Source organism: Muntiacus reevesi, chromosome 2, assembly GCF_963930625.1.
Source record: "Muntiacus reevesi chromosome 2, mMunRee1.1, whole genome shotgun sequence".
NCBI classification, from domain to species: Eukaryota; Metazoa; Chordata; class Mammalia; order Artiodactyla; family Cervidae; genus Muntiacus; species Muntiacus reevesi.
In genome coordinates this window covers 89,474,558-89,496,813 of record NC_089250.1, presented here as the reverse complement: position 1 = coordinate 89,496,813, position 22,256 = coordinate 89,474,558, and the positions used below count along the sequence as shown (strand labels likewise).

General features: G+C 38.8%; 1 protein-coding gene and 1 pseudogene across 1 annotated transcript in view; one reads left to right on the top strand and one right to left on the bottom strand.

Moving 5' to 3' along the window:
• Window positions 1–21,751, top strand: part of TSNAX (translin associated factor X) — a 37,273-nt gene extending 15,522 nt beyond the window's left edge. The window contains exons 5-6 of the mRNA XM_065922310.1: window positions 16,069–16,196; window positions 19,913–21,751. Coding sequence (XP_065778382.1) covers window positions 16,069–16,196; window positions 19,913–20,290 — 506 coding nt within the window. The 3' untranslated portion in view covers window positions 20,291–21,751. The remainder of the gene's footprint in view (window positions 1–16,068; window positions 16,197–19,912) is intronic.
• On the bottom strand, window positions 10,012–11,926 carry LOC136158069 (adenomatous polyposis coli protein-like; annotated as a pseudogene).
• Window positions 21,752–22,256: the final 505 nt, after the last annotated feature.

The window sequence follows — 22,256 nt, the reverse complement described above, 5'->3', positions numbered from 1 at the left end:
CAGTTTGAACATACACACACCAAGTCAGAGAGATCCTTATTCCAACAATAGTGTCCCTTAAAGTAATTTATTATTACTTCTTGATATGATAGTGTACATTGAGCTAGGGTAACATTTTGAAAGAATAATGGCCTCTAAACTATGAGCTAATACATTGGAAAGAAGACCAAAAAAACCCGAAAACGATTGCTTTTTTTAAGGAAGTTTTAAATATTGTTTTATATAGTCAGCAAAAGCAAGACCTGGCGCTGACTGTGGCTCAGATCATGAGCTCCTTATTGCAAAACTCGGGCTTAAATTGAAAAAAGTAGGAAAAACCGCAGGACCATTCAGGAATGACTTAAATCAGCTCCCTCATGATTATACAGTGGAGGTGACAAAACAGATTCAAGGGATTAGATCTGGTAGACAAAGAGTGCCTAAAGAACTGTAGATGGAGGTTCATAACATTGTACAGGAGGCAGTGACCAAAAGCGAAAGAAATGCGAGAAAGCAAAGTGGTTGTCTGAGGAGTCTTTACACGTAACTGAGGAAAGAAGAGAAGCAAAAGGCAAGGGAAAAAGGAAAAAATACACCCAACAGAATGCAGAGTTCCAGAGAATGGCATGAAGGGATAAGAAGGCCTTCTTAAATGAACAATGCATAGAAACAGAAGAAAACAATAGAATGGAAAAGACTAGAGATCTCTTAAAAAAAATTGGAGTTAACAAGGGAATATTTCATGCAAGGATGGGCATAATAAAGAACAGAAACAGTAAGGATCTAACAGAAGCATGAGAGATTAAGAAGAGATGGCAAGAATACACAGAAGAACTATACAAAAAATGTCTTAATGACCCTAATGTGTGGTCACTCATCTAGAGCTGGACATCATGGAGTGTGTGAAGGCAGGTGGGCCCTAGGAAGCATTAATTACTCTGAGCAAACCTAGTGGAGGTGATGGAATTCCAGCTGTGCTATTTAAATCCTAAAAGATGATGATGTTAAAGTGCTGTGCTCAAGGTATCAGCAAATTTGGAAAACCCAGCAATGGCCACAGAATGGAAAAGGTCGGTTTTCATTCCGGTCCCAAAGAATGGCAATGCCAAGGAATGTTAAAACTACTGTACAGTTGCACTCATTTCACATGCTAGTAAAGTTATGCTCAAAATCCTTCAAGCTAGACTTCAACAGTTCATAAACCAAGAACTTCCAAATGTACAAGCTGAGTTTTTGGAGAGGCAGAGGAACCAGAGATCAGATTGCCAACATGTGTTGAATCATGGAGAAAAAAAGGGATTTCCAGAAAAACATCTATTTCATTGGCTAAAGCCTTTGACTGTGTGGATGACAACAAATTGTGGAGAATTCTTTTAAGAAATGATGAGTACCAGACCACCTTACCTGTCCACTGAGCAACCTGTATGTGGGTCAAGAAGCATCAGTGAGAATTGAACATGGAACAACTGACTGGTTCCAAATTGGGAAAGGAGTGCATTATGGCTGGATATTGTCTCCCTGCTTATTTAACTTCTATTCAGAGTGTGTCATGTGAAATGCCAGTCTGGGTGAATCACAAGCTGGAATCAAGATTGCCGGCAGAAATATCAACAACCTCAGATATGCAAATGATATTACCCTAATGACAGAAGGTGGCAGAGAGTGAAGAGGAACTAAAGAGCCCCTTGATGAAGGTGAAAGAAGAGAGTGAAAAAGCTGGCTTAAAACAACATTCGAGAGACTAAGATCATGGTATCCAGTCCCATCACTTAATGGCAAATAGATAGGGAAAAAGTAGGAATAGTGACAGATTTTATTTTCTTGAGCTCCAGAATCACTGCAGATGGTGACTACAACCATGAAATTAAAAGACACTTGCTCCTTGGAAGGATAGCTATGACAAACCTAGACAGCGTATTAAAAAATAGAGACATCACTTTGCTGATGGATGTTCATATAGTCAAAGGAATGGTTTTTCCACTAGTCATGTTTGAATGTAAGAGCTGGACCGTGAAGAAGGCTGAGTGCCAAAGAATTGATGCTTTTGAATTGTGGTACCGGAGAAGACTCTTGAGAGTCCCATTGTCAGCAAGATCAAACCAGTCAATTCTAAAGGAAATCAACCCTGAACACTCATTGCTGAAGCCGAAGCTCCAGTACTTTGGCCACCTGATGTGAAGAACTGACTCATTGGAAAAGACCCTGATCTGAGAAAGATTGCAGGCAGAGGGGTGGGGACAGTGGAGGATGAATAGTCAGATCGCATCATCGACTCAGTGGGCATGAGTTTGAGCAGACTCTGGGGGATAGTGTGGACAGAGGAGCCTTGCGGGCTGCAGTTTGTGAAGTCACAGTCAGACATGACTTACTGGCTGAACAGTAACAGCAACAGCAAAATACTGTTCTAACAAAAGTTAATGCCCAACATTCTTATTTTAATAATCCCTAGTTCAGTTTAATTCAGTTACAGAGGGCTTTTGTACCAGACACTGAAATATTATTTTATATAAAACCTACAATGTAGGTAGATGTTTGTATTTTACAAATGAGGAAGTTGAAGTGCAGCAACTTAATAGACTTCCCTTAGTTGATATACCTAGTAAGAGACCGGTTTGACTTTTGGACCTCAGATATCCTCATTTCAAGTCTGCTTTCCTTTATGATTTTATCATATTTATTTGGGAGAAAGGCTGGAGGCAGGGAGGTGACTCAGGAGGCTCTGGCAGTCATTCCTCATGTGGAGTTAGGACATCTCCATTTTGTCTTAGCAGTGGGTGGGGAGAGAAAAGGGCATGTTCTTAGAATATGGCCTTTTTAAAAAGTGCAAAGAAAAGGGAATAAACTAGGAAAACCTGTAGGTTTCTGGTTTGGCCAGCTGGTTAAGCACGGATGTTATTTTTAAGAGATGGAAGACAGACTGGGTTTTGGATGTAGTTAATATGGCACCCGAGCAGTTTCCTAATGGGTTTAGAGACTCGGGGTACAGTTTCGGCCATGGAGGCATCAGTTACAAGCTATAGTTGAATTTATAGACAAGGATAAAATTGTCCAAAGTGAGTGTAGAGTGAGAAGAAAGCCAAAGACTGTGTACCTATGGAGTCTTTTTTTTTTTTTCTAATTTTATTTTATTAGTTGGAGGCTAATTATTTCACAACATTTCAGTGGGTTTTGTCATACATTGACATGCATCAGCCATAGAGTTACATGTATTCCCCATCCCGATCCCCCCTCCCCCTATGGAGTCTTAACTGAAGGAAATAGAATGGAATATTTGATGGCCTAGCATCCCAGTAGCAGAAGCCGATCTGCTGCAGTAACAGGTTGTGAGGTCAGTTCAGGGAACTTTGGTTTGTGTGAGACTCACTCCGGGAGGAGAGGGGAGCAGCTGTTTCCACACACAGGAAGGGATCTGTGGAGGGGACTCTGCCCTGGGTCCCACCAAACAACCAGAGGACACACACGCCCAAGTGACACCATGTGCTTCCTTTCTTTTCTCCTCTACTCTCTTTCCTCCAGTGGTTAGAAGAGAGTAAATGATGAGAACGGAACAGAGATCTGATGACTGGTAGGGAGAGATGGAAGCTGACATGGAGGCAGGCCTGTAAAGTCCCAAATGGGCAGGACCCCCAGTCTCCTCGTGACCATCATTTTAGTGGATGGGAAAAGTTTGATGATATTCCCAATATCAATCATGGCTCAGACAGGGGCATCATTTAGCTGAAAGACAAATCAAATGAAAAATCACACCAACAACATCTAAAAATCAAGAAATGACTGAAGAATTACCAGGATGGTTTGATGGATTGTTTATGCTGTATCTTAAATCACTTGGGAAGCAGATTTTATAATACATGTATTCTAATGTTGTAAGGGAATAAAAGAATATATTTAAAATTCTAGGTTTATATTGATTGGTAATAATTTGTATTCCTCTTAAAATATTTGACTGTCATTTCAAGGGACAAGTGAGTTGCAAGTGCTGAGAAGAATTGTTTCAGGGAGTATTATAGCGATTGCAACAGGAAAAGAGTGTGATCCTCTCCCAGGATCCCAGAGTCAACTCTGGGAGATTCAGAAGCTCTCCAGATTGCTATTAACTTTTCTACTCATTCAGGTTTGCTCTTAACAGATAAAATTTACTCAGTGAGGTGAAGCAGAGAAAGAGACTTTGCTGCAAAACAGACCTGGGCTTCTATGTTGGGGAACTGTAACAGTTGCTGCATGGATTGCTTTGAAAATTAAATGGTATATGTTCGTGGAAAGCATTTCTTACTTTGGGATATAACTGTTAACAAAAGTTCTTTCTTCTGTGGAATTTAGCAGAATTAATCTGTAATAGTATGCTAAATCCTAAAATTTATTTTCATTTTAGGTAAAAACTCAGTAATACCGATTTGCCCAACATACATTCTTCAATGCTAAAGTAAAAGTCTTGTTCAGATAGACAAAATCCCAATTAGTGTATTTGAATTTGTTTTACTGTTGGTAGTACATATTTATTATCTGTGTACAAGTTACATGTTTGAGAATACATTTTCTAGCAGAGTGGCCTGCAAATCAAACCTAGATCTGATTTTACCTTAACGTTTCAGTGATCTGGTAAAGGTAACTTTTGAAAAAGTTCAGGTTGTATTCTTTAAAATAGCTATAAATGCCATTTTAAGGATTGAGATAGAATTTATGTATCTAAAATTAACCTTTTAAAATTGTACAGTACAGATCTTTAGCATAACCACGAGGTTGTGTGTCTGTCACCACTCGCTCACACCAAAATATTTTCATCATCCCTAAAGGACACCCCTTAGCCGTTGGCAGTCATTCCCCATCTCCCTTCCCTCACCCCAAGGCAAGCACTTATCTGCTTTCTGTCTGCATGGGTTTGCCTGTTCCAGACGTCTCATAGCAACAGAATCATACAGTGTGTGGCCTTCTGTGTCTGAATTCTTCACTTAGCATAATGTTTCAAGGTTAATCTATGTCATAGCCTCTATCAGCACGTTCTTTTTATGGCTGAATAGTATTTCATTGTGCATATATACTACATTTTGTTTATCCATTCATTAGTTTTTGGACATTTGGGTTGTTTCTACTTGTGATTGTTGTTAATGATACTGTTATGAATATACAAGCCTGTGTGTGAACATGTGCTTTCAGTTCTCTTGGGTACATACCTAAGAGGAATTGCTGGGAAAATGTCAGACAATGTTCTATAACACTAGAAGCTTAGAAAGGAAGTTAAGATTTGTAGTTTGAGATGTGATGAAACTGCTCTATGATTTTTGATGGAGATTTGGGCGGGATGCATATTGGTTAAATATTATGAGAATAAATAAAAATCAGAAGCCTTTCATTGGGTTTCCTTGTACATGTTCTCATAGGAGAAAAAGATGGAAAATAACAATTACATAAAAGCAACCTACAGACTCCTCTCTTACTGGCAGCTGATTTTGTAAATAATTCTAATTGGACTTCATCCAAGGCAGAAGCAGAAGGGGAAGGCATTGTTTGATAGAATATGGCAGTAGATTGAAAATTTTCACCTTGGGGATTATTCACTGGAAATAGCGGATGTCCTTTTCATCAAGTTGAAACATAACTTGTTTAAACATCCTTTTACCTAGATGTGACCAAAAATGCTTTCAGTGTTTGGGGCCAGATGTCCTTGAACTTTCTCTATGGTATATATTGAAACCTAATTTCTATGGAGTAGAAGTTGGTCCCCTTATCTCTGAGGTGACTTAATCAAACACATCACAAGGACAACTTAAATAATGACTTTAGATAAACTTGAAAATGTAATATTTGACAGCCACCCACCTTAATAGAGCTTAATACCACAGATGAATTTTGAGGGCTCTTGTTCCATATCCTTTTTATCCCATATGAAAATAGATAAGCCCTCTAATTCTGAACTTCATTGGTTTAAACTCTTTAAGTTTATAAGAATATGTCTTTCTTAGTGGACTTAAATCCAAAGTACTATAGATAAAGGACAATTAAATAGTCCTAAACATTTGAATACCAAATACCAGTATTTTTGTCAAAGCACTTGAGTTTCATAAAACTGTTGAGGAGGAACATTATAAATTGCATTAGAAGTGGTTTACTAAGCATTTGAGTGTTTTGTATATGAAGTACTACCTTGGGGAATGGAGGAAGGAGCAGAGTTGTATCAAAGGGATGATTCTTGCCTTCATAGTTCTAGGGTGCAAAATAGGTGATCATGCAAAGCCTACTGAAGCATTTAATTGAAGTATAAGTTTTATGTAGTAGGTTTGAAAAAATGAGTGCTACCTTGATTAGAGTGTATCAGAACATTTAAACTCTTTTTACAGGTAGAAAAAGATTTGAGAGAGAGCACATAGCCACAGACTATCACAGAATCGTGAAAGAACATAGTATCAGAGATGAGAGAATAGGTAAACGAAGCATGGAGAAAAACTGACTTGGGGGTTTAGTGGGGAAAAAGTGAGAAAAAAGTGAGTATGTTTTATATGGAGTTGAATAAGGTAAGGTGGGAATGGCTTAAATTTACTCCTTAAGTGGTCTGAGTGACTTTCTAGCCACAATTTGTTCATCCATAACGTAAGGATAGTAATACAGCCGTATAAAGTTACAGTGAGCTTTGAAAAGGTGTATGTGTAAAGCACCAGGTACATTATCTTACATTGACACTTGAATTAGATACTACCAATATTTTTTTTGTATATTTTAAACAATTTTTGTTGGAGATTTCTGTGTATATACCCAAAAGAATTGGAAACGGGAATCGAGCAGATATTTGTACACTCATCATCATAGCAGTGTTAGTCACCATACCTGAAAGGTGGAAGCAGCCTAGGTGTCCATCGATGGACGAATAGATAAAATTCCGTATATTCATTCAGTGGAGTATTGTTTGGCCTTATAAATTGAAGAGGAAGGGCATTCTGACCATGCTACAGCAGGGGTAAAATGCTCAGTGAAATACACCAGTCACAAAGGGACAAGTACCATTTCTTGTTTAGTTGCTAAGTCAAGTCCAGCTCTTTCGCGACCGCGTAACCTGGAGCCTGCCAGGTTCCCCTGTCCATGGGATTTCCCAGGCAAGAGTACTAGTGTGGGTAGCCGTTTCCTTCTCCAGGGGATCTTCCTGACCCAGGGATCAAATCTGTGTCTCCTGCATTGGCAGGCAGGTTCTTTACTACTGAGCCACCAGGGAAGTCCGACAATTACCATGTGATTCCATTTATATGAGGTACCCAGAGGAGCTGAATTCATAGAGACAAAGTAGAATACTGGTTGTTAGAGGCTGAAAGAGAGGGAGTGAGAAGTCATTTAATGGGCATAGAGATTCAGGTTTTTGTTTTTGTTTGTGTGTGTGTTTTTTGGGGGCCAAACCATGTGACTTTGTGGGATCTTAATTCACTGACCAGAGGTCGAACCTGAGCCCTCAGCAGTGAAAACATGGAATCCTAACCACTGGACCTCCAGGGAATTCCCGATGGTGGGAATTAGTTGCAAAGCAAAGTCAGTGCACTTAATGCAGCACACCTGTACACTGAAAAATGGTTGAAATGTTTAATTTTATGTTCTTGTTTGGTGAATTATATTTTTTTATGTGCATTTATTCATAAAATTGCAAAATTTTAGCAGCATTGTTCAGGGAAGTGCTTTGTTCCAGAAGCAAATGGCATTCCTATTCTATTGCCACATAATTTGGTTTCACAAAGATGAATTTTTTTTGATATTTCAGTAGGAAAAATAGTTCATACCAGTCTAAATTTGAGAAGTACCACAGAGATCATGGTATCTAGTACTTTTGTTTTATAGTTGAGACATAGTCATGGAAGTTAGTTGTACTTAGTTGATTTTATTAACTACAAATCATTTTTAAAAATACATTCATTAAAATAATTTTCCATGATTTGAATTGGCTCATGTGGATAAAACAATTCTACAGCTAATTAGTTCAGCCAGATATCTTTTCCTGTTCATAAAGAAGTGATGTTCTACCAATATGTTCTCCTGTAGTTAGCATCTTTCTTAAAGTTCATTCAGTATCAGGAATGATATTAAAAATATTAATTTGCTTTTTCACTGCTTGTTTTCCCCCTTTTTCTCTTTAAAAATTCTTCTTCCTCTCCCATTGCTGAACTTGGAGACATGAAATTACTTCTCTTAGTTCTAAGTGCAGGCTGTCGTCTCCCCTCGGTGGCTCTCACCCTGAGCTGAGCACCGCCTCTCCCCCACACAGCTGAGCTCTGCTGAGAGGATACTGACTCTCGGATGCCTTTCTTAAGCGTTGTGGGAGATAGGTCCTGGCATTTCGATCTTTGCTCGAACAGAATCAAATTCCTGGACATAATTTTCCCCCGGTGATCTCTGTAAGCAGACTATCTCAGTGTAACAGTATTTCCTCTAGGATGATTTAAACCACCGTGCTTAGAGAGCCAAGGTGGTAAGAGTGCTTGTGATGTTAAGTCACAAGTTTTTCCTGTTTCCTCTGTCTTTGTAATCATAGTGTATATAGTGTGTTTTAATTTTTATTTATTTCTTTATTGTATTTTGCGCTTTTTTCTGAAATGCACATTTTCCTATTTATTAACTGTCCCTGTAAAACATTTAAAATTTTAAGTTACGGAATAGGTTTTCAAAAATGTATCTACCTCATTTAACTGTTTTTGTACCTGTTATATCAGGCACAGAGGGTAAGCAGTGAACAAGGCAGTCATGCTATTGCCCTTCTAGCAAGGGGTGGAAGTGGACATTTGTTAAAGGTTGTTATGTTATTTAAATGTTACAGCTTTGATGGGTGCCACAAAGGAAGGGCATGTGCCACTGGGACAGCGTATAATGAGGCCTTGACTTAGAATGTGGCGGTGTCAGGCAGTTTCTTCAGAGGTGCTGTTTGATGGAACGTGAAAGGATTAGTAATTCATTGGGTTGAAAAAGAGAGGAGAGCATGAATGAATGCTGAGGGAGTAGCATACAGAATCCCCTGAAGTCAGAGAGGGCACAGTGTGGGTGAGGAACTGAAAAGATAGAGCACAGAGTCAGGAAGAGAAGACCGAAATACGTGCGTAAGTTCTGTGCACACTTCGTGATGTGAGCGTTCTATCCACCAGGCACGCCAGTCCCAGAGTTCTCCAGGGGAGCAGGATCAACAGGACTCCTGAGGCAGGGAGATGGGGCAGGCAGATAGCAATTTATTTTAAGGGCTTGACTCCCATGGTTTGGGGGCTAGCAAGTATGAAATCTGTAGAGCAGGCCAGCAGGCTGGAATTTCTTTAAAGATTCTTTCTTAAGGTCTTCAGCTGGTTGGATGGGTGTTCCCTCCATTCCCACCCTCACCATTTTGGAGGGTTATCTGCTTTCCCCAGAGTCTTGATTTAAATGTTAATCACATCTTGAAAGTACTTTCACACCCACATTTAACAGCTGTTTGGCCTGAGCACCAGATGAACCATCACATAGTGTTACTGTGAGAGCAGGGAAGAGACTGGTTCAGTATAAGTGATAGCCTCCTTTCTGACTGATGCCCTCTACCTTGGACTGCAGGCTGGAGTTTGTACCCAGTCTGTCAAATCAGCTTGAGATTATAGGTGTGTAGATAAAGTCATCCTTCACCTACAGGCTTATACTGGCTTATACCCATTAAACTGAGAATACTTGCTTGATGAAATCACTGAGCCTTACCGTAAGGCCCCAGGGAAGCTTGCGTGCACCACCTTCAACTGATAGAATCTTACATGACAAGAACTTTGCTGCTTGTATTTGATTCCAGCATTTAAAATACTATTTTTGTTCAACATGGCCCTGAAATGTAAGCCAACTTCAGGAATTTGGGGGCAAGATTATGCCTAGAAATACTGAAGAAGTAGGAAAATTCAGAGAGTTTATTCAAACAATGTACTTTTGTTAAAAAGATTTGTATGGATTTACATATCTATCTTTTTTTTTTGGTTTTGTTTTGTTTTAATTAAAAAACTTTTCATTTCAAAAACTTTTACATTTGCTTTGTCACATGCACCATATGGAACATACTTGGATTTTTGTCCTGGTCCATGCCTTGTTCATGGGCTTCTTGCCACTCCCAACAGGTTTCACAGTAAGCTCGTATCTGTTCCAAAAGATGAAGGACTCGGATTTCACGCCTGCCTCTCTTGTCATCAGGCTGTGAGTGAATGATGTTGTGGAGTGCTGCACTGGCCCTGGCCAGAGCCTCTTTACCGCCCCAGGAATTGCCCAACAACACAGAGTCTTTGTCATTGCCATGTAAAAGCTGGATGAGGAGAGGAAGACATCCAGACTGTCGCATGGATATACAGCTGTCTTGGGAGCTAGACATAGCTAGCAAAGTTCACGACATATCATCCTTATCATGAGTACCAAGCATTGACAACAATGAATACACCATTTCCACCTTGGTTCCCAGATGACTGGTCAGCCTTCAAGGAGCTTAATGTGTGCTACTAGAGCTCAAAACACTGGCTGTTTCATGATCTATTCGTGTACTTGACCCCTGACCGCTACCCGCAGTTGCCATGTTGATTTCTGCCACTCCTTGACCTTCATTCTGCCGTTCGGCTTCATGTGAGCCAGCTTCATGCTTGCTCTGAGATGACCTCTTCGGTTGCTTGGGACTGTAAAAGCTGTCGTATACGAAGTATGTCCTTTTCTATTTGTTGAATTCTGGTTATTCTTCGCTGTGCTCGTTTTTCCATATCCTGGCAACTACCTAGTTGTTCTTCCATTGCAACTCTGATTTGCCTTGCCTCGTATTCCAACTGCCTTCTGGTCATATCTGTTTGTAAGGAAAAATTTTCAGTTAAAGGAAGGCTATCTGTTCTTTTAGTGAGATTCTGAAGTTGAGCATAATACCAGTCTTTTTCCTTTTCTTCTTTGTCAAGGTCAGCAAGAAGCAATGATCTCTCTTTTTCAAGTTCTTTTAAATAACCGGTATTTTCTCTGCTTCCATTTACAAATCCTCTTCATGGAAATGAACCCATAGGAACGGGACTGCACTCTCCTGAGTGACTAGATACAGATCCTTCTCGGCTTCCGTAAGAACGGAGGGACATTTTGGACCGTAGTTTCACTCCAGGGAAATTACTGCTATCTAAGTTAAGTTTAAATTATTGCAGTTATTGAGCAGCAGATCTATACAGGGACAGAAGAAATCCTTATCTCAAATGCTGACGACCAGAAAAATTCACTGACTACTGGTTCTAAAACAGAAACGTCCTTTAAGATGCTCTAATAAATCAATCTGTCCAGAAGAAGCCATAGCTTCATCTTCAATACTTCCTTGTAGTTGTTTAAGTACTTCCTTCATATTAGATGCCTCAGTTTCCAGTTTTGTAAGATGATTGAAATTATCTTCTAGCTCTTGTCAAAGATTTGAGTTCTCCATCTTCAGGGCCTCAACTTGCTTTAACAACTGATCATAGGAAGCTGCAGCCATCCTTGGCTACCCCTGGACCTGGTGGCGCTAGTGGTAAAGAACCCACCTGCCAACGCAGGAGACAGAAGAGATGTGGCTCTGATCCCTAGGTCGGGAAGGTCCTGTGGAGGAGGAAATGGCAACCTGCTCCAATATTCGTGCCTGGAGAAGTCCCATGGACAGAGGAGTCTGGCTGTCCTGTGGAGACTGCCAGACGCTCGCCCCGCGGACAGAAGCACGGACGCAGCCCGGGCCCTTCCTCTCCTGCCGGACACAGCCCCTGCCGCCGCCGGAGCTCCGGACCCGACAGCACAGGGCGGTAGCGAAGTAGGCAAAGCGGCGACCGCACTCGAGCAGACGGGGGTGTACATAGGGGGCGCCGGGGGGCTCGGGAAGGCAGCTCTGTGCTTGACCTTCCTCACCGGTGGCCAACGGCGCTCCCTGGGAACAGCATCCCGCCTCGGCCCGCTGCGCCCTGGGCTGCGCCCGCGGCCACAACCCGCCCCCCGCCCCGCGCTACTCGGCCGCCGCCATCTTGTCGGAGGCGGAAAAGCCATATCTATCTTTGAAATGTATAACTACATGAGTATAGTAATACGCTATATGAATTTGTATAACTACATGAGTATAGTAATACACTATATAAATGTATAACTACATGAGTATACTAATAACTATATAAATGTATAACTACATGAGTATAGTAATACACTATATAAATATATAACTACATGAGTATAGTAATACACTATATAAATGTATAACTACATGAGTATAGTAATACACTATATAAATGTATAACTACATGAGTAGTATAGTAATACACTATATAAATGTATAACTATGTGACCATAGCGTGAGTTGAGGCTGGTGATGTAAATGGGAGTTGAAATTAAGCAGGTGCTTATAAACCATGTTAATGACTTTTCTCTGTTTTCTAAGAGCCATGGAAAGCTATTTTGGCTTTAAGCAGGGCAGTGATGTGGTCATTATTATTAAATTATTAAACTGTTAATTATAGTTATTAGATAGGCAAAAAAGACTATAAAAAGACTGTTTCAAAGACCATTAAAAAGTCCGTGGTGTGAGAATGGGTGAGAAAGAGGGGGAAAATAGATGGCAGTAAGGCCAGGGCCCTCTTAGAATTGGTTAAACAAAGAGGGCCAGGTTTAGAAGGAGTATTGTGAATTCATTGTTGGTGATGTTGATTTTTGAGGTCCCTCTGATGGGATTGTTAAATATACATTTGGATATATGTGATTCTAAACCAGAGGTGTAAAGCTGAGAGATGGCAGCATTAATTGAAGCCAAGTATAGGTAATTTGAGAGCCCAGGGCTGGCAGAGACTAAGAAGACCTGGCCAGAGAGGCAGAAAAAGGGGGATCTAGGAGAAGATGCCATAAAAGGAAACAACGGGAGGCTTGTTTAAAAGCAAGGGAAAAAGTGATCAAAATGCTGAATGCTGCTACATAATTAAGACTAAAAAAATGTCCCATTAGATTCATTAACTGGCATAATTTTAAGTTAGAGCTGTTTTGGCCTAGAGATGTGCTCAAGCTGGAATGAAGTAGGCTGAGAAGTGTGAGATGTGGTTATTAAGAAGCTACTTTAAGAAATTTAACTGTGGAGGGGAGTAGAGATATTGGGCAATAGTTGGGAGGCAAGATATGGCCTGTGGATGGGAGAGATCTGAGTGAGTGTAAATGTTGACAGCATCCAGTAGAGAACATCAAGTGGAAAACCTCAAATGAGGAAGGGAGAATCTGTGTTAAGGTTCCTACTAGGATCGCATATTGATTCTGAGGACAGGCACCTTGCCTGGCCTTTTAAGATGGAACACCTGTCTATAGGGGTAAAAGAAGTGAAGGAGATATAGTACCACTGCTTATTTTCTTAAGTCCCTGTTGTTAGTCATCAGTGTCCGAACAGGAAACAGAAACTGCATTGTTGTTCAGTCGCTAAGTTGTGTCCGACTCTTTGTAACCCCTTGGACTGCAGCACTCCAGGCTTCCCTGGGCTTCACTATCTCCCAGAGTTTGCTGAAATGCACGTCCATTGAGGTGGATGAGCTGTCCATCCAGCCATCTTATCCTGTCATGCCCTTCTCCTGCCCTCACTCTTTCCCAGCATCAGGGTCTTTTCCAATGAATAGGGAAGGTTTAATATACAGAGTTAACTGTACAAGGGACTTCTTTATAAGAGGAAACATGAACTCTAAAGAGTACAGGAAATCAGAGGAGGAATCCACATCCTCGGAAGGAACACATCTGGAGAAGTCCACCCCTGCCCCCAACTTACCCACCCCACTGAAGTCACGGCCATTGGATGGCTGAGATGTTGCCCTGATGGCATCTTCGGGAAGCTCTCCACGGGGAGGTGCTGAACTATGACTCCTTGCCCATGGAGGTGGCTCACTGGGAACTGCTCTCTGGGTCACAAGGAGAACCTGTCCCCAAAGAGAGGCCTGGTGCTGCTGCCCACCTCGAGCCGCTGGCGCGCGTGCTGGGAAGGAGGCCGCAGACCGGGCACAGCGGAACCCAGAGCTCGCCCCTCCTGTGTTGTCCTTCCAGGGCCCTCTAGCAGTCACACTTAATGTGCGCCCGCTGGCAAAGGAGAGCCGTTTTGAAGTCCGCCTGCGCTCTGTGCATTGATAAAGCCGTGAGACAATAAGTTGCCAGATGGTGCTTCTGTTATTGATCTTGTAAATTTTTTCCATTTTTGCTTTTATAATGATTGTAATGATGGATATCTTTATACGTAAATCTTTGTGCACATATCTTCTTTAGCTCCCATTTGTAAGAGCTAATCATGGTAAAGCTATTTAGAGATATAATGAGTGATTCTTAAGTTTTGCAGTTTGCTTTTGTATGCCTGAAGTATTTCTGGAAGGAAGTGAGAAATATAGATTGTTGTTAGAAAAGGGAACTGGATTTTATTAACCTATTCATCAAAGTGAAATTTTATGAAAGTATTTTTATTTTAAGTGTTAAAAGATGTTATCTGCTCTGTTAAACTCAACTTTATTGCTTCATTTCATGTTATGGTTTGTTAAACAAAGTACCCTATCATGTCTTGCTCTGTCAGCTGGAAGCACCTATTTTCTGACTTTACTTCAGCATCATTTGCTCTTCAGAATGAGTCAGGATATTTTCATTTAGTTATTTCCTCTTATTGCTGTAAGAACCAGGTCACCTATTTCCTTTTTGTCTTTGACCCTTGTGTGGCACTTGATGTGATGATACGGCAGTTATCTGACACTTGCTGCTGGGCCTGATTTTTAGTGTTAGCTACTGGGAGGTCTTGTGAGTGCAGGCCTCTGTCAGAAGTGTTAGAAAGAGAACTTAAATACAGATGACCCTACCAGGTTCTGACTTTTATTTCTGAACTTATTTTCCTCTTCCTATTTTTTACAATAAAGCCTTCAAAAAGAAGACCAAGTTTGTTAAACTGACAGTAATGATAATAATCTTAAGAAACACTTTTTTCCCTGTGAGTGTTACCTTATAGATTAAGACATAATAAAATAATGCTGAAAAGTATGGCTATAGAATTTGCTTGTTTTAAAACACTTGAAAAAGTATAGTAATATTTTTGACCTTTACCGGCCTTTAATTCAGAGTGGATTCTGTAGGATTTATATCTCGTGCATCTGGTATTATTACTCATTAGCTTTTGAAAAAAAAAAAACTTCAACTACTAAAGCAGAAAGGATTTAATTTGAAGTATGAGGAAAATGGCATTTTAAATTTTGACACTTTAACTTTCATTATTTACAGTGTTTTGTTTTTTTAACCTAGGAACATTTTAAGGAAGAGCCAAATTGTCTTTAATTTTATCTCATGTGATTGAATCATTGTCTATTTTGCTGCTTAAGGGAGCAAAAACTAATCTGTATAAGTTCTATTAAAGCCTACCAGAATTTTGGTAATAGCCCTTTCTTAAATTCTTTAAAAAGTACTTAACTGAGAAATCTTTGCCATTTCTCTGTAGGAGAGAGTAGATTTTTAAGACTAATGGACTCATGAAATACAAAGAAGACTTTTAACACATTCCTTTCTTTTTTTTTTTAATTAGTTGGAGGCTAATTATTTTACAGTATTGTAGTGGGTTTTGTCATACATTGACATGAATCAGCCGTGGACTTACATGTATTCCCCATTCCGATCCCCCCTCCCACCTCCCTCTCCACCCGATTCCTCTGGGTCTTCCCAGTGCACCAGGCCTGAGCACTTGTCTCATGCATCCAACCTGGGCTGGTGATCTGTTTCACCATAGATAATATACATGCTGTTCTCTCGAAACATCCCACCCTCGCCTTCTCCCACAGAGTCCAAAAGTCTGTTCTGTACATCTGTGTCTCTTTTTCTGTTCTGCAAATAGGGTTATCGTTACCATCTTTCTAAATTCCATATGTATGGAACACATTCCTTTCTGAGCCACCTTAAGTTCAGCTACAGGAACGTTTGCTGTGTGCAGTGCTTGCTTGGCTCCTCCCCACCAGCTCTCCCCAGGTGGTGTGTTCTCAGAATCGAATCTAGGGCTGAGGGACTAGATAGCTGTTAAGCTTTTGTTGCGCTAGGTGATGGTTAGTTTGAAGTTCTTTACTATGACATTCTTACTAATTTAGTGGTTGTTCCTTAGTAATTTTCCTGTTGGTTTTTCAGGACTGCAGGAATATGTGGAGGCTGTCTCTTTTCAACACTTCATCAAAACACGATCACTTATCAGTATGGATGAAATTAATAAACAGTTGATTTTTTCAACAGAAGACAATGGGAAAGAAAATAAGACTGTAAGAATTTAAAATCATATTTCACATTTAGTACATAATTTACACAGCATTGTGATAACTGTAGGTTATAATGCAAAGAATGTTGAGATGAAAATGTTCTTTCTAAAGTGTGATTTCATAGATTCCCACCTAGGGAAATGGTCTTTCTAAATATATTAGTTAGTGGCTCAACAACTATGGATAGGTTGGGGGGAACAATACCCTTTTATGTAAAGCATTATGGAGTGGTTATTATGTAAGTCCACTTTTGGTTTTACTGTGTATTTGCTATGAACCCTTTAGAAACACTATCTCATTTAATCCTTTTATTAAACTTATGAGGTAAGAATTACTACCCTCATTTCACCAAAAGGCTTTTACAGAGTTTAAGTAACCTGTCAAGCTCTAGTCAAGCAAGTGTGACAGCTGGCTTGGAAACCAGGTGTCCTGAATGCGAAGCCAGGAGTGTCTGTCACTCTCCCAGTGTGTCTCACCATGTGTCACAGGGACCCCTGTGCCAGGGATCTGCCTCAGAGGAGTGTTTTACAGGATTTGATGTACAGGTTTTAAACTAGGTAGCGTACAGCACATGCCACATAGGTGCTCAGTAGTTAGTAGTCATTATAAGAGCCAGTATAAAGTTGTTATGATATAGTGAGAGATGTTAATTTATTCACTGAGTTCATAATGCTTGTATCTGAAATAGTGCAGTTCAACTTTTAAATAAATACTATTTTTTCCCCCTGAGTTTCAAGGTATAATATTCAGGCCATGAGGTAAAATTTTGAGTATTAGATACTCTCCTAAGATATTAGTACACTTAAAGTTACAATTAAACAGTTTTTTCTTTTCTTTATTTTTCATCAGTTTTTCTTTCATTATTATTTTAAAAAGTCAGTCAGGATAGGTAGGCAGAAAGTGGAAGAAGGTGTGGAAATCATATTTTCTTGACTGTTAATAAAATATTAATACTGAAAAGGGAGATAATTTGGTGTGACAGGTGTAGCTCACTTCAAGGAAACCATATATTTTCTCAGTTTTAAAAATTATGTGAAGTTTATTGAGGGAATTCATCTTGAGAAGTAAAATTCTTTCATATTTTTAGTTCATTTAGTAAAGATTGGAATTACAGAAAGAAGTAAAGGGAGCCTATGTGACCCTGCTTCTTAAATATATTAGGCAAGTTACCATACTTTCCTTTCGATTCTCTGTAATTCAGAATGGAAGTATCAGGGCAAGAAAGTAAAGAGAAATGGGAGTAAATGCCCTGTTCTGAGGATTTATGTAGTAAATTATTCTAAGATTAGGATGTCATAATCATACACATGTGTCTTCTCAAAATGTTAAGACCACATTCATAAATAATATTTCCTTTTAGTGCTAGAGATTCTTCTAGGTGCTGAAAATTCTGGAAATCCAATAGTGGAAGGTATTTTGCTCTGACTTGCATATTGAGAGTAGTGTCAAACCATTTAATTCTTTAACACTTCTTATGAAAAATTCAAATGCACAAGAAAAGTGGAGAAAATAGTAACACATGAACACCCATGTAATTGATTCAGTAATTGTTAATATTTGGCCTTAATTGCTTCATCTAAATGTTTTTCTTGCTAAATTAATTTAAGTTATAGTTATCCTGATATTTTTCCCCTAAATACGTCAAGTCCATTGTGGAAAAATTGCATTTTAAGTAATTTTATTTTCCCTGGTTTCTAATATATATTATCAGTAAAGCAGAATTTATTTCCTTGACAGTTTGTTGATTTTTTTAACATGCTTTTTTCTTCAGAATCAACTTTTTAGTTATATTCAGGGAGCTCCTTCTGTCTAATGATGGGAACAAAGGATAGTCATGTTTTCTTAAGCAAAAATCACTTTCATAAATGACTTATAAAAACGCTAGCCGCTTCTCCACCCCCCACCACTCCCACCACAATCTGTCCTTTCCAAAAAGATGTCAATTCTCTTAACAGTTAATAGAAATGAAATATAGCAGGTCAGGCTAATTGGGGAGCTGACTTTGGATACTTACTCAGTTCTAACCATTAACTAGTGATATTACCTGCAGTGTTTCTGGGACCTCATTTCTTATACTCCATATTGAGAAGATTGGAACAGATGGTCTCTGAAAAGTCCAACAGTGTTAGGATTCATGTCCTGGATACAAAGCAATCAGAATCATCAATAAAACCTAAAGTTGACTCTGTCATTTGCTCACTTAATTCTCAGTGTCTGTTACCTGTTAGGTAAAGTTCTAATTTCTTAATGTGGCTTTCTCCCCTTGCTCTATCCCTTGTTCTGTCTTTCTAGACTCAGCGCATAATACTTCTTACTTTAAATTTTACTCTAAAGAAATACCTCACTAGTTCCTCAAGTACACAGCACAGTTCTCATCTGCATGCTCTTGCAGTTCCCTGTGCCTGAAATGTCCTTCAGTGTAATTCCAGCCCACCTAAGTCTCATCAGACTTTTAATAACAGTTCAGACATCGCCTCTTTCAGAAAGAATCCATTAGAGAGAAGTTGATGTGGAGAGAGGAGATTGATGTGGTGACGGTAATGGTGATAGCAGCTAACATTTATTGAGTATTTACTTTGTGTTGGGCATTATGCCAAGAACTTGGTAAATGTTATCTCATCCTTAAAAATAAACCTCTGAGGTAGGTACTGTTATCCCATTTTACAGATGAGGAAACTGAGGTTTAGAGAGATGAAATAACTTGCCCAAGGGCATACACCTTATGAAGCAAGGTCCTGGAAGAGGTGGGAGGAGATGGGTCAAGGTCATTTGGAAGAGTTAACCTCAAACAAGAGGAGGGACAACTCATCATCTGAGACTGAAGGATAGAAGGTAAAGATGGCTGTGGACATAAATTAAGTTTTTTTGTTTTGTTTTATTTTGTTTTTAGGGATAAGGTAATTGAGAGAGCTTATGCCACGTGATCTGGCAAATAACCAGGCCAGTGAAAGTAGGCAAGATTGTTTACTGAGAGTGAAGAGGTTTGGGATTGAGTAAGGGGCTGAGGAGAAAAGTAGTGAAGGTTTGAAATAGTGTTCAAAGAGACGGGCGAGAACCATCTAAGAAATAAGTGAAAGGATTGGTGAGTAATTTGTAGTGGTACAAACTATACAGTTGTGATCATCATTATTTTTTAGCCTAGTGGTACTCAGTACTTGAATAAAGCACTAACAAGAATAGTTTTAATACTGATTCAAGGTGTGTTTTTGCTGGGCAAGTGCAGTAGAAAAATAGGAGTCTCAAGAAACTGAGGAGGATATAGCAAGAGAGTGTTAAATCATGATGGTCAGTGCTGAGTGGGGACAGAGGAGAGGCCAGAAAGGGACTGAGTGACTGAGAAAATCATGACTGGATCATAAACCTGGAGGGCTTTATGATTTGCCATTTAAATATGTAAGTCATTGTCATGTGATGAAGTCATTAGGCCTTAAGAATATCTTTATTTTATATGTCAAGTGAAGTTGGAAATGATTGATTTTATAATGATACAATATTAGATTTCAGAATTATCTTGAAGTTGTAAATTCAACTCCTTGCTGAGGGCATGAGGTCTTCTCGTAACATCTTGAATGGTCATTTAACAAAATGGATCATTTTATTTAGAGAAGATTAGTATGATTAACTTGCTGTTGATTTTGTACCTTATATGTATACATAGTCACTCTTTTTCACAGTGTATTTTCTTTGTGTGTGTGTGTGTTTATTTTCTTTTTTACCAGCCTTCCTCTGATGCACAGGATAAGCAGTGCGGTACTTGGAGACTGAAAATCACGCCTGTTGATTACCTCCTGGGAGTGGCTGATTTAACTGGAGAGTTGATGCGAATGTGTATTAACAGTGTCGGGAACGGGGACATAGACACTCCCTTTGAAGTGAGCCAGTTTTTACGTCAGGTTTATGATGGGTTTTCATTCATTGGCAATACTGGACCTTATGAGGTTTCAAAGAAGCTGTATACTTTGAAACAAAGTCTGGCCAAAGTGGAGAATGCTTGTTATGCCTTGAAAGTCAGAGGTTCAGAAATTCCAAAACATATGCTGGCAGATGTCTTTTCAGTTAAGACAGAAATGATTGATCAAGAGGAGGGCATTTCTTAGGATAATGTTTTAATCCGTTGTTTTTCTCTTAAGAACTCCTAAGAGAGACCAATTTGTAAGACTGTTATTTAGTATATCATTTGACTTTATTGTGGCTTTAGAAATGTTTTCAGTTGTACTTGTTTTAAATTGTATACAGGCTGTACATAAAATTACCAAAATGAATCATTTCTTATATCTTACTCGTGAAAATTTGCATACAGATGTTTGCATATATGCCTATTTGAATTTTTGCTGGCTAAACTTCATCATTTATCTTTGTTAAATGTGAACATGCTTCAGAGTGCACTTTCTGCCATACCTGTTTCAATTTACTTTGTGTGAATTTTGGAGTGGTGATATTTAGTGGAAGACATTTATAGTTTAAGTTGGTGATTTTTTTAATATATAGAAAGATTTGTTAGTTACACATCTGGACTTGAGTTTCTTGTTTAAATTTCTTGGTAATATTGTGCCAAGCCTCCAAAATAGGCTTATTCCATAGAATAAGAATTAAAATTATTATTAATGTGCTTTAATTCTATGAGGAATTGTAGTGAGAATTCATACTGTATTCTGGCTAATTTTGGGTCGTTTTGAATCCATATGAAGCAGCCTTCCAGAAAAATTGACAGGTACCAAGATGTTAGTTTACACATTTAATTTTTGTCCTTTATCACAGAAAGCCTGATAGAGAATTGGCACTAACATTGTAATATTGTCACTAATGTTTGAGTTGAATTATATAATTGCACACACAACTGAAAAGCTAGTGATTATTTAGTAATTTTTCTTGTTATTATATTTCATTAGGCATGTTTGGAGGATTTCCTATTCTAACATCTATACGAAATTACATCTAAATAATTATAATGAAGTTTTGAAATCTTTGAAATATTAAGTTAACCCAAATCTTTACAGTTGTCCAGTTGTGTTAATTGATACATAAAAAGTTGCCAAAGAAGATTTTATCACATACAATTCAGCAATAAGACAATTGTCAACACAGTTGGGAATAACAAGTAGTATCACTAGTAATAGAAGTAGCCTCACTAGTAATATTTAGAATTGGAATTTGCCTACTAAAATTAGTTATAGATTATTCCCTGTGGTGTGAAACTGACTTGAGCATGGCCCTGTTGGCTGACAACTAGACCTTTTCTTTTGGTTTTGTGAGTTTTGAGAGTCTAGATATTGGATTTTATTTTTGGAAAAATTAGCAGCTCTGTTTGCAAGGGCTTATTCTTGGAAAGTGTAATTTTCCAAAAATTATCACCTAAAGGAAAATAAAATATATACATGCCTAATAGACTAGGTTTGTTTGTTGTTTATTCTGGTGGTAATATGTATTTTTGGTTTCCCTATTCAGAGATACAACTGAAATAGTTTATTACATATTTTTGTTTCTTTTGCCACTTGAAGTTGATGAATATCTTATAGATGTTTAAAACTGAACTCTTTGAATAAAATATTAAAATATAATAGTTTAGCTTATTTTTTTATCAGTTGAGAAATACTTCATCAAACTGTTAAGAATTTTTAGCCTTAACAGGAAATTTGGTATAGACTCGCTTAATATAGAGATTTATGATTTCTTAAAATGGGTCCAGAGATAGTGAGAGTTTCAGGAAAGACATCCTTTCACCTCTCATTGACCAAAACTGGGTAACTTTCCTATCCCTTTAAACCAGCTAGTGGAAAGGAAGATGAGATCACCTTAATGTATCAAAGTGTCCATTATCTGAGAGAAGAGTGAACACAAGAAACTGAATTAGGGTGTTACCATCATAGGGGAAGGGGAAATGGCCTTTGGGTTCATAGTCGGCACTATCTGCTGCAGGTGGATTCGTGCCATGGCTGTTGATGCATTTCTACATTACATGTTATACTAATACAGTAGGTGTTAGACCTGGATGGTAGAGGGTCTCTAAATATATCCTTAATGTCTCTCAGTTTTAAAATGGTTGCTCTGATACCGTCACCTGTG